The 13,603-nt window shown below is 37.7% G+C and overlaps 1 protein-coding gene across 2 annotated transcripts in view; it reads right to left on the bottom strand.

The window, feature by feature from the left end:
- Positions 1-11,603, bottom strand: part of LOC108381773 (spectrin beta chain) — a 70,443-nt gene extending 58,840 nt beyond the window's left edge. For both annotated transcript variants that reach the window (XM_017638176.1, XM_017638182.1), the window contains exons 1-4: positions 11,095-11,603; positions 5,408-10,994; positions 5,136-5,332; positions 3,249-3,420 (exon numbers count right to left, since the gene is read on the bottom strand). In XM_017638176.1, the coding sequence (XP_017493665.1) occupies positions 3,249-3,420; positions 5,136-5,332; positions 5,408-10,994; positions 11,095-11,556 (6,418 nt within the window). In that variant the 5' untranslated portion in view covers positions 11,557-11,603. The remainder of the gene's footprint in view (positions 1-3,248; positions 3,421-5,135; positions 5,333-5,407; positions 10,995-11,094) is intronic.
- Between the last annotated feature and the right edge of the window lie 2,000 nt (positions 11,604-13,603).

Here is a 13,603-nt window from a genome sequence, read left to right as displayed (position 1 = left end):
ATATCTCAATTCTATCGACTAGGTGTATGGTGTCAAGTTAGCACTACATACCATTTTGCCTTAAAAAACGAGAGCTACAAATTTTTTCCTTCCACAACAAATTTACAACAAAAAAGCTACAATTAATGCCGTTGTAACATTTTCAATATCTCAATTCTGTCGTCAATGGTGCATGGTGTCAAGTTAGCACTACATACCAAATTTTGTTCGAAAAAGGGTCAACTCAATTTTTTCCAGAAAAACGAAAGCTACAAATTTTTTCTTTCCACAACAAATTTACAACAAAAACACTACAATTAATGCCGTAGTTAACTTTTCCAATTTCAAAAAGTGTAGTGCCAACTTGACACACGTAAATTTATCACTCGAAGGTGAAGCAGAGGTGGAATCTTACAGGATCGTACAGGATTACCCGGCAGTTCTGGGTGTCCTACGACCCACTTAAAACCAAAGCCCTCTTAGGAATGAGCAAAGAATATACCTACAAACTTACTGCAGTATGCACTGGCGCGTTGGGGTACATGTCGAAAGGTGGATTACCCTTCAAAAGACTCTGTCGTAGTTGCGATGACCCAAGCTCAAAAGAGACAATCGAACACTTCATTTGCGTCCAGCCCTCGCAAGGATGAGGCTAAAGACCCTATGCATTCCTGCAGAATGTTTTAGAGTGCAGCTGTCTCTTTCTGTATGACGTACTGAAATTCATTAAAGCCGCAAAATGGCTGCAGGTTGCACGAGTTATGGAATCAAAATGGCAAACTTTCTCAAACTATTAAACTGTCAATGTTTCTATTTACACAAGATTGTAACTGACTGTTTGATTATAAATTAATTTTATACATAAATATGTATTGTATTTGGAAGTGAATTGTTCTCGTTATTTTCTTGTTAAAATGCATGTGTTATTTATTTTTGTACTGACAATAATATATTAGGAACATATTTTTAAATGCATATTTTACTTGTTTATAGCGCATATTTTTGAATCTTGCGTGTATATTATATGCGCATATTTTCGATTTTTTAGTGCATAAGATTCCGAGCCCTATACATGTCTTAAGTAATATTGATGAGTAAATTTAATATTTTGGGTTCGTCAAAAAAATTAAAAATTGGCGCAACTTTCTTTACTTGTAAATTGTTTATATTTCAGAAGCATCAATACATCCTTGCAAGGCCCAATAACACTGGTTTACAGCAAAAATGTTCTATGGATGCCACTATCCAATTTTTTATGTAGAATCGCTCGGTGATTCCGAAAATCGAGTTAAGTTTTTTTTCTATGGATACGTTTTCGAGATATTTTCAACTTACCGTTATTCAGCTTAAAGCAAAAATTGGATAAAAGGATCCACGTATATCCTACGAACCAATTTAACGATCTTAAAATAAAGTACGGCAAATGAAAGCTAATGAAATTCTCAATAAACCGTATATACATTTCCGATAGAGCTTATAGTTTCTGAAAAATTAATTAATCATTCCAGCTCTTTTTATTTTTTAATGAAAAAAACAAACTTTAACAGAAGAAAAATGTAAAAAATAACAGGTTATGTGCCAAATTTTTGCACTTGTGCTAAAGCCTGTTCTGTTACAAAAAAAAGGCAATTACTAATGAAGAAAATCGATGGATAAATAAGAAATAATGAGTGGTCGAATGAAAATACGCAAAGATTTTTTGTATGAAAAATGAGTAGGAAAGAAAGTTACTCATACGCCACGTACACCTGAGTAACACGCTAAATGGCTATCACAGGTTCTATCACCTTTTGTTTTTTTTCTAGATCTTCTCAAATATTGTCTCAAAATCTAGACAGCGTTAACATTTTAGGTTACAAAATTGTTTCCCATTTTTGTTGGCCTGTGTTATCAATTCGTCGGAGTATTTTTTTATGCATGTTACCGCATGTTATATAGCACCAATCTAAGTGATTTTCACTGCTGTGTGATCGGTATGTAAACCGGTAACACAATTTAATGGGTTTAGTTTCCTACATAAAGGAGATAATATCTATATAATATATATTATATCGCAAAAACTGGTATCTGAACAATCAGTGGTATAAGAGATAAAGCNAAATTAAATTAATAAATTTATTATTTATAAAATAGCTAACGAAATTTATCGGTTTTAGCTGTCCAAATAAAGGAGTTTTACAGTAAAACCCCATATCTGAACAATCAGTGGTATAAGAGATAAAGCTCATACAGCATAGATTTTGACGATTTTCTCCGTAGACTTCGTATTATTATTTATAAAATAGCTAACGAAATTTATCGGTTTTAGCTGTCCAAATAAAGGAGTTTTACAGTAAAACCCCATATCTGAACAATCAGTTGTATGGAGGCAATAAATAGGTTATAGTGACCCGTTAATTGTTAATTTTACTCTAAACTCTCTGTTGATAATGAGTGAAAATAGTGCGAAATTTCATGTTTCTAGCTGCATATATGGAGAAGTTTTAACAAATAATCTCATATCTGAACAATCAGTTGTATGGGAGCTATAGGTTATAGTGACCCCATCTTTGTAATTTTTACTATAAGTTTTCTGTTGATAATGGATGGAAGTATTGCAAAATTTCATGTCCCTAGCTGCATAAATGGAGAAGTTATAAAGAAAAATCTCATATCTGAACAATCAGTTGTATGGGAGCTATATGTTATAGTGGTCCGATTCTTCCGGTTCCGACAAATGATTAATACATTATAAAAATACACCCACNACAGACAGACGGGCATGCCTAAATCGACTCAGCTCGACGTTCTGATCATTTAAGTATACATTTTAATGGGTCTATCTCTTCTTATTCTGGTACTTACAAACATCGGACCAAAGTTATAATACCATTTCGTGCTCATAAAAGGTATAAAAGAATCAACATTGAAATGCGTCAAAATGGAAATAAGGGAGTACTATTTTCGATGTGAAGCAATCTCTATGGAAAGACATTGTGCCTTGTGAATAAAAAATAAGCAAATGCTTTTCCTTAAAATTTCCGACCTTTTACTCGATTTATTCAAACAAATTTAAGTAAAAGGTCTGAAAATTTATGAAAAAGCAATTGCTAATTTTTATTCATAAGGCCTAATATCTGTGAATAATTGTATCAGAGGGCGTTTGTAAGTAACATTTTCGAGATAAAATTTTGATGTCAGGAAATTAACAGCTCAGATTTAACCAATCCGTTGCTTTTCTATCCTACCGCTCATTTCAGCGCAGGTTTAATATAAATGTATTAACTTACCTGCGGATTCTTCCGCAGATGCTGCAGCATCGACTATATCACGCTTCTCAGCTTCTCGTTTAGCCTGCTCAGCAGCTTCTAAAACTGCTTTAGCCTCCATTTCTTCTTTGACGCGTTGTCGTTCAGCTTCTTCCGCTAATTCTTGCCGCCTTTTTATTTCTTTGAGCTCAAACTGTAACAATAATAAAATATAACGAATGTATTGCGGTGTTTGAAAAAAATGAATTCTGGTAGAGAAATTGATATGAATAATGCACCAGTGATTTCTCTCACAGAGAGAGAAAGATAACAACAACCACAAGGAAGAAAAAGTTATGAACTAGAACGATGAATCCGCCTTTAGGAAAAAAGTGTCAGAACAATTTTTATAGATAATTGCATGATATACACTTTCATCTAACCTATTTTCATGAGCAGCACTGGGTCTGTATCCTGCGCTGGGCATTCGAACCGAAACAGTGATTTCCAGAGCCGCGCCCTTCAACAGTCTTTTTTTTTCTTTTATTAAAAAACTTAAGTTATTGTTGATCGCAAAAGTTCGAGTCAAATGTTAACCTTTATTTTTAATCGAAAAATTTAAAGTCAACTCTTTTTTTTCATCAACAAAATAAAAGTCAAATTACAACTCTAAATTCTGATCGAAAACATATCGATAAAAAACTAACCACTTTCTTTGTAAAAATTCGTTACAGTTACGGTTCCTGCTCAACACGCGCCACGAGAAAAGGGACCTAACACGAGAAAAAATCGATTTTCAGATTCTTACATTCAAGGTGTATTAAACAAGGTTTGATTGACAACTCAGCGAGTCTCTCTTTTAAGGTACTATCACGTCAAAAAATATAAACAAACGATTCAAAATTCATACAAATTCTTTTTCAATTTGACTTTATAGGATGGTTCTTATAGGCGTCATACACGGTGCGTCTGACTCGTGAGTCAATTGTGAACGTGTTGACTCGCTTTTCGACTACACACAGTTGAGTTATTTAGAGTCATGCCAGAGTCACACATATTTATTTTTACTAATACATCCAAACCGACTCGCGAGTCAGACGCACCGTGTATGCCGCCTATTATGAGAGCAATGTCAAATTCAATCACACTGTGTTAAATACATTTTGATTAATAACCCAGTTATGCATACTTAGCTTTGCTTGAGAGTAGTCACATAAAAATCTGTTAAATGGGCTATGCATGTAAGCGGTTACACAACGCATAGCACTTCACATGTAGAATTCTGTTTGGTTTTGATTTTTACGTAAAAATGGTGCTATGCGTTCCGTAACCGCTTACATGCATAGCCCATTTAACAGATTCTTATGTGATAACTCTCATGCAAAGCTAAGTATGCATAACTGGGCTATAAGGCTCTGTTATGCATACTTGGCAGTGCATGCACTGCTATACTATTTTTAAGTAGAAATCAAAAACCAACAGACTTCTACGAATGTAATGCTGTGCGGTGGGTAACCGCTTACACGCGAAGCTCTATTAACAGATTCCTTATGTGACAACTCTCAAGCAATGCCAAGTATGCATAACAGAGCCTTTACATTAATCCATAAATATAGAGTCGAATTTTCAAACTTCATTATATGCTCTATAAAACATGTCATTTTAAAAACTTGAGGAGGCAACTTTCACTCGCTTTAGCCAGCAAGCGCTTCTGCTTGACGCCTCGTCCTGGAAAATTTGCCGAACTCGCATTAGGTTCCTTTTCTCTTGGCGCCTCACATTTTAAGCCGGCTTTATTGCAACATGTTGTAGAAAACCTTGCTTATTTACTACAGTTTTAAACGCGTCTGCTAGAAAACTTTTTTTGGCTGAATTGGGACAATATTTTGGAGATTTTGGTAAAACTTTAGCCCATATTTATGAACTTACCGTTGTTAGGCGCTCAAGAGCACTGAAGCGTTCTTCTTGGGCTGCAGCGGACTTTTCGAATGCTTCATGTTTTTTAATAAGGTTCTCAACTTCATCTATTGTGTGGCCTAATTCAGACGATAAGAGGTATGGTTCTTGGGCAATAAGCCAGGCTTCAGCTACAGCAGCGTCCCGGGCGAACTGATACACTTCTAAAACTGTAATTTTGGAAACAAACACAAATAAGTCAAACTAAATGTGCAGCAAAACTGATGTTTTTTATATATACATACTTAGCTGTAAGTTCTCCCATCTCTCTTCCCACCGCCTTAGCAAAGCATTTCTACTGTTATTTAATTGCAAAAGCCTATCTTTAATATCTGCTGATGCATAATGACTTCTGGCCAACAATTCCTTTCCAAGAGAAATACAAGCGGCAAAGTTGTCCTCTCTAGTATCAATTTCAGCCTTAAGACTTTGATGATTATTCATGAGTAGCTCCACCCCGGAAACGTCTCTTGGCTTCTCAGATGTGTTCATTTGACGTACGAGATCCTCCATCCAAATCATCAATATACGAACCATATTAAAGAATCTAAACAGATCACCCGTGTCAGCTAACTTCTGTTTGCGGGCATCACACATGGCTTGCAAATTGGACCATGCATGTAGAACCTCTTGTTCGCGGTTAGTAATTTCCTTTGCTTTATCGCCAGCGTATGAATCTTGTAGTTTAGCGGATTCTTCTTGAATTTGTTGTACTTGTGAATAAAGAGTCATGAGGTCCTGCATGAAATTGTGGTGTTTTCGTTGCAGAGTCGAGACAGATCCTGCATCTCGCCCCAATTCGTCAGAAACACCATGTTGTTTTTCTATTATACGACTTAATATGTCTTTGCAGTCGTGGAAGAATTTGTGCAGTTCCTTAGAAGCAGCCAACATTTGCGTGCGTGTTTCAATAAGTTCCAAGAGATCTTGCCAGGATTCATTCAAATTGTCCTTCCATTCAGCGATTGTTGCCGAGTCTGAATGACCAGCTTGAATCAAATTGTCAGCAATGTTATTAACCTTCGCAACTCGTTCTCCGCCTACAGCTTCAGTATCGCGAGCGAATTCGTTAAACCGTTCCGAAAGTAATGTTACGTGATCATAATCTTGTCCCAGTTCCTGGGATCCGGCAACAACTTCTCTATCCGTAATCCATTGCTCCAAATCGTCGACTTCTCTGCTCAACATAAACAACTGTAATGCTTCATTCAAGCGAGCACGCCGCTCTCCAGCCAAATCTTTTAGACCGGCGTAAAGTTTATCTAATTGCGATTGCTTAACAGACACAGCGTCACCGCTGCCTGTGTCTTCGGTGTTGAATTGTCTTGCAACTTCACCCAGTTGTCGGATGGTGTTAGCATAGTCTTCAACAGATTGCTCCAAGTTTTCATGTTTCTTCATTAGGTTTTGCGCACTGATCTCATCTTTTCCTCGGTCTTCAACCATCATGTACAACTCTTGTTCGCTCATCCATGACTCAGCCTCTTGGGCATCGAAAAAGTATTGTTGTACCTTTTCGGATTCTACAAGATTTCTCTTACGATTATCAATAGCATCTTTAAGTTCTTGCCATCTTTGCGTAAGATCACTAATCAGACTCTCGAACTTCTTGGCATCTTCGTGACCCTCATCGATCAATTTTCTGCCATTGTTACAAATGGCCATTATTCTAGGTTCATGATTATCAATTTCTGTAGCAAGAGATTGATTTTTCTTTTTCAAAACATGAACATTGAACAATGAATTGCCATAATCCTTTGAAGTAGCTAAAGGCAACTTTTCGTCAATCCACAATTTCTCATCCTCAACGTCCCGACAGAATTGGAATGCTTCCTTCTTCTTTTCTAATTGTTTCTGTCGTTCAATCAGTGGAGCTTTAATTTTCTCAAATCTATCGAGAACTGCTGTTTTCTTCGTAACAATCGGTTCAATCTTTTCCAATGGTGTTGTCTTTTGTAAATATTCAGTTTGCTTATCAATTTCCTCCACTTGTCGTTCTTTAGCTGCCATTTGTGTTTGTATAACTTGTTGTTTCTGCATAAGAATATTTACTGAAGTAAGGTCATTGCCGGTATCGGCACTTACTATTTGTTTTTCTAAGTCAGTAATATAAGAATCGATATCATCGCATGTTTGCTGCACCAAAACTTCACGATTAGCATCGAATAACATTGCACCCTTTTCTTTTGTGTGAACTTCCAAATCTTCGAATTGCTTAGCAAGCTCTTTCAATTTGGGCTCAATAATATCCTTAAACTCTGGTTTCTCTTTAGACAACTCCTGAGCTGCCTTTTCAGCCTCAAACAAACGTTCTTTATTAGCTGCGATCTCCGCCTCAAAGGCTTGATGCCGTGTCCATTTGGAATGAATCGTCTTAGCACTTCTGTATGTTTCGTCCTGAGATGTCACATATCTTTCTTGAACCCATTCAGCCAATTCTTCCAAATCTTGTAAGAATTCATGCAACTTAACTTGGTTCTTCAACTTCTCATGCTGATCCAATGCACGTTGGCGATTATCGTCACGACGACCTGCAATATTTTCCGCTCTCTTTCCAATTTTCTCGGCATCAAAATGTTCTTTTTCCACAAGGGTCTCCGCGACCTGCAATAGTGTATTTATCTTATCGTCATTTGCCTCCATCGTGGTTAAGAAAGCTTCGTGACGTTTAAGTTGGTTCTCTGCTTGTTCTAGGTTAACTGGAGTATCATCTTTACTAAGGAAGTGCTCCTGTTGACTTAAGAGGACCTCGGTTTGACGAGCATCACGGTTGAACAACTGTTGATCCAGACTTTGCGAGAGAAGCACTTGTCTATTTTCCCACATTTGATGCAACTCTTCCCAACCATCCTTCAAAGCGTTCAATCGTTCACGAAGGAACATGTATTGTGGATCGTCCGAAGTATTTGACTCCGATGTTAAACGCTCACCATATTCCATCATGTTCTTATAATCTTCAGTGTAGTTATCAATTTCTTCACGAATAGATTGATGTTGATTTAGAAGTTTTTCAGCTTCAGGCAATGAAGTTGGAGTATCTTCAGAGGCCACATCAGTTTGAGTTTTAGTCAGCCAAGTCTGGAAGTGATCCAAGTCTCGTAAGAATCTATGCAAATCACCTGCCTCCTCCAGTTTAGAATCGCGGTCCTTTAACATTTGAGTTAACTGCTCCCAAATCAATTCAATTTGAGAAATTCTGTCGCGGATCAATTGTGCTTCCTCCGGATGATCATGTTCAATGCTGTCAGCTTCTTTGCTTAAGCTAGACAATTTGGCTTGAATAGCGGCCAAATCTCGTTCCATGCCGCTAAGTCGCCTCTGCAGAGTCATCACGCCTGTCAAATCCATCTCTAGACTATCGGTTTCCGTAAGGATACGTTTCTTATCTTCTATCCATGATATAGTTTCTCGGCACTCAATGTAGAAGGTCTGCACACCATGAGCAGATTTAAGGTCATCCATCTTGGCTTCAGCTTTTTCGCGTAAGGTGGACCATTCTTGATTAAGATGGTTTTGTCTTTCCAGTATTTCATCCGAATTGGGATGTTCAACATGTAACAATTGCCTTGCCAACTGATTAACAACAGCAACCCGGGAAGCGTTGGCATTCATTTCTTTATCGAAACCTTCAAAGCGATGCTTCATTATTTCAACATCTTCAATATCTTTTCCAGGTGTCATGGTATCCAGCATTTTGGTTTTTTCTTTTATCCATTGTTCAACACCGTCAGCCTCAGACATCAATTTATATAAGCTGAGCGCATCCAATAGACGTTGCTTGCGCAATTTGGCCAACTCTGTTAACTCCTTGTATCGTGTGTCGATAGCATCAAGTCGATTATCTACGTTTGCTTTCTCCGTATCGTTTAATTTTAAATCTTCAGCTTGCTTATGCAGAGCATTGATAACTTCAGCGTAGTTTTTAAGTTCGTCTGCGACATCCTTGTGTTTTTTAAGCAATGATTGAACATTGGCTTCATCGCGCCCAACATCTTCACTGGATACAATTCTAAGTGTATCAAGCATCCAATTGTCTACATCATCAGCATCAGCAAACAGTTGGAAGTATTCAACAGCGTTTTCGAGGCGTTGACGTCTGTATTTAGTTAAATCAAGTAAGTGATCCCATTTCGAAAGAATTTCTTTCAACCGATCTTTAATGCGATCGGCTCCGAAGTGACCCTCAGTTATTAATTCTGCACCTACTTTAGCAACTCCTTGCAATTGAGGATCATGCGATGTTATTTCGGATTCTAGTGCTTTATGTTTGCTTAGTAATAAATTAACTGTTGTCAAATCGTGCCCTATTTCATCGGTGGATACAATTTGTTCTTTTTCCTTTATCCAATTCTCTTCATCTGCAGTATCCCAATGGAATTGCCACAATTTTCTGCTCTCTTCTAACCGGCTTCGACGTTCCACAGCTAATCTAACCAATTCAGCATAAGCATCCTCTAATTGTTGAACTCGGCTTACAATAATTTCAGGATCACAAGGTTTATAAGACTCTGGGTCATCGCTTAAAAATTTCTGCGAATTTTGCACTACTACTTTAACACGCTCGCCAAGTATGTTAATATCAGCCTCCACAAGGGAATGCTTCTGTAGCAAGTCTTCAACGCCCATCAAGTGTTTTCCATAGTCATCTGTTAAAAGTAGCTGCCTGATTTCTTCCATATTATCCAATATATATAGCATTTCTTGGAAGTTTTGTTGCAATTGAAGCGATATTTCCAATCGCATTCTACGTGCCCTTAGTAATTCAAGCAAATACGTCCATAGTCGCATTACATTTTCTTTACGTAGCAATATACGTTTGACATCGTGGTATCGTTCTGATTCTAATTCATCGCAGACGGCAATAACCGCTTGAACGCGCTCTTCATATGCAAAAATATCAGTTTCTATTGCTTCGTGTTTCTTTGCGGCAGCTTCTACGGCAGCCAAATCGAATCCAAAGTTATCTTGGCTGACCAATCTTTGATTCTCAGATAGCCAAGTCTCTCGCATTGAAGCCTTTCGATCGAAACGCGCGGCAAGCTGCTCCAACTTCTCCTGGCGAATCAATTCTTCGCGCAAGGCCAATTCACGCTCATGCTCAGCCTTTTCCAGCCTTTCCCAAGCTTTATTTATATCAGAAATCATCTTTCCTTCCTTGGGAATGTATGGCTTTTGGTTATTGGCTCGCATTTTTGATTGAAGCGTGAAAAGTAGAACTTCTAAATTACCCTTCTCCACGAATTTCGGAGGCTTCTCAATAGTGCGATAGTTGGAGAACTGAGCTAATTGACTTTGCACTCCGGCCAAAGAATTCTCGAATTCACGTTCACCCAAAGCTTGAATGGTTGTTTCGATCCATTTCAACAAATCGCTTGTAAAATGTTCATAGTCATTAATCATTTTTTCGTTTTCCATAGCAATTCCGACAACCTTTCCTATTCGTTTACCTTGTACAGTCTCTTGCTTTAACTTACTGAAGTAATGATAGTAGGTAACTACATAAGTGATAATAGACTTCTCATCGGGATGGTCTACAAATACATCTTCAGCATCGAGTAATTTTGCAAGACCCAATTTCTCTTCGGCTACATCAAAGGCATTATTTAGATTATATAAGGGATTAGCTTTGGATAACTTTTCAAATTGCACCAGATCAGGACGGTGTTTGTGAATGATTGCATTAAATGCGAGTCCATCTCTCCAAGAAGTGGTGAAGTTTCTAACATTAACGTTATTGTATCCTGCAGTTTTCATTTGACACCAAAGAAGAAGAGCATCTTTTGCAGACTTAGTCTCCTTATTGTCAACTTCTTCGATTGTAATATCTTGAATCTAAATAGTACGATTATAAAATAAAAGACAATGCAATAATTTATCCCTTAAAATTTAGAGAGTTAGATCTTTTTTTTTTTAAGTACAATAAGATGCTTACCTGGAATCTTAAAATAATGGTCCAAATTAGGCCCAAATTGAGGGAAGCATTTCCATCAACAATATCGTGTGATCCTATATTTTCTAAATGCACGCGTTGTTCACGTAGGAATTGTAGGGCTTTGTCTACATTTTCCAGGCAATGAATTCTCATTTTTCCTTTTGTTGGTTTTGGTAGACGTTCACCCGATAATACTTCTAGCAGCTTTATTAAGTATTTTCCGTCTCGCATATCAACATACAAATCTCCTATTCTACAGTTAACTCTACATAAGTGTGAGTTAACCCATTTCGTGAAAGTCTTCTTTTGGACATTTTCTCGTTCTTCGGCTAGAGCTTTTATACGCGATCTTTCAAATAGCCTGGAGCTGGAATTTCCCCCATCATATTCGTATTCATCGATATATTCATTTCCAGGACCCTGACTAGGGTCCCATCGTACAATTGAAATGTCGGTCGTCATTTGGTCGATAATTTATATCTAAAAATATATATAAGTAAATATATGTATATGTATATATGTATGTGTATATATTATATCTATGCATATACATAAATGTTTCAATATGTAAGTTAACATCAGCGAGAGGTTGATACCCTTCCATAAAGTGCTGACACCTCGCTGGTCAACACGAGCATCCGCTTGCCATTTCGTCACAACAAAATCAACATTAAGCAATTGACTTCTCAGCGAATTGACTTCTCAACGAATTGGCTCTCGATCAACGAAAAGATACTTCCACTGAAAAGGTGCTGACGCTCGCTAGTCTGCACGCGCATCCGCCTTGTCAGTTCGGTGCAGCGCAAACAGTAGCATAACCAGTGTTGCCAAACATGGGCTTTTCCTACCAAAACTGGTAGGCTTTTTTCCATTTGGTAGGTTGGTAGGCTTCATTGGATTTTGGTAGGTTTCGGGACAATGAGTAATAGTTATTTGCGAAAAATAGAAAATATGTACGTATCTCCAAATATTTTAGCAACCTTTTTTACACAAATATTTCACCGGTGCGTTCGTATAATGGCGGCCACAAACATGTAAATATACCTGATTCCTAAGTACAAACGTATACCTTATTATTGCCAATATGCAATACGGACATCCATATATCGTGACCTAAGGGTGAAAAGGTGCCAAGTCTATTTTTAGAAATTTTTCACGAGATGAAAAATCGATGTAGTTTCGTATTACCTGTCATTCTGCATCAAAAACTAAACTTTGAAAAAAAAATGGACTTGGCACCTTTTCACCTTTAGGTAGCGATATAATTTATGGCGTACTTGGACCAAGATTCCAGAAAAGTCTGCCAATGGGCTCGTACTCAACCATATTTCAGGCGGAAGTCTTCCCAATCGAAGTCTGTGTTCGCGAATGTCATCGTAGAAGGCAAATGAGGCCAGAATAAATATTATGTCGGACATTTAGGCAGCGTTAAGGCCTTAGAGTCTTTTAAAAGGCATCAAGGCTTGTAAACTCTTGAAGCACCTGAGAGCCCACAATAGCGTCATGCTGTGGAGGGTTCATGGACATGAAGGGTTTGAAGGCAACGAAGGGGCTGACTGTCTCGCAAAGCGTGAAGCCCACCTACTTAGGAGTTAGCTGGGAATAATCTCAAATTGCAGCCCACTAGCGGAAGTCAAAGGGAATAAGACAATCAAAGATATTCATAACTCTTTCCAGCAGGAACTCCGAAAGACACCTTGAACCTAGAACTCTTACTGGCAACCTGACAGCACACTGCTAGTTAACGTACGGTTTTAATTAAATGGGTCTTTCTGTAGAGACGGCCTGTAGGGTTTGTCGGCTGGTGAAAGAACCCCATTCTATGTGCCTGTCCACGAAGCATAAATCGTAGATTGATACACCTTGGAGAACGATTGCCTTCTCCATCTAAAATTTGGAACATGGCGCCATCCAAAGTGCTGAGCTTTTTAAACAGCCTAAGGTTGGAGTGATTACAATTTGGATTTAGCACAATATATCTTCTTAGGTCGCAGCGCGGGTATCTTCGACGTAATAATAATAATATCGTCACTAGACACGAATAAAGAGCTCGAAAAAAACTCTTTGGGGAGTTCTGGGGAATACTGTTGCACTAGAAAATATAGTTGGCCGCGGACATAAGTTTATGGGTCTTTCTTCGCTGCCAAAGAGGTTGACGCGGCTTTATTTGCCGTCACCTATGTTAAGAGTCTTTCTTCGCCGAAATTGATTTTACGCCTCTCTTCTCGTTATCAACTTTTGAGCTCGCGTCTTTATTCGTATCTAGTGACGATATGTATGTATGTGTAAAGATACATATGTACATATGGGTAAGTCTGTACAATAAAATGAATCGTTATACGCAGTTAATTTGTTTTTATTAATCTAGTTGTGTTTTAGTTTTACTAAATGTTATGTTAACTATGTTTTTAAAAAATTTGACATTGAAAACAAATATTAAAACTCAAAAAAATGTTTGGTAGGTTTTGGTTGGTTATGGTAGGACATTTTGGTTGGAAAAAAATTTGTC

The sequence above is a fragment of the Rhagoletis zephyria genome, unplaced genomic scaffold (genome assembly GCF_001687245.7).
Source record: "Rhagoletis zephyria isolate East Lansing unplaced genomic scaffold, Rhagoletis_zephyria_1.1 Rzeph_scaffold_00141, whole genome shotgun sequence".
NCBI classification, from domain to species: Eukaryota; Metazoa; Arthropoda; class Insecta; order Diptera; family Tephritidae; genus Rhagoletis; species Rhagoletis zephyria.
This window is presented reverse-complemented; position numbering and strand designations above follow the sequence as displayed.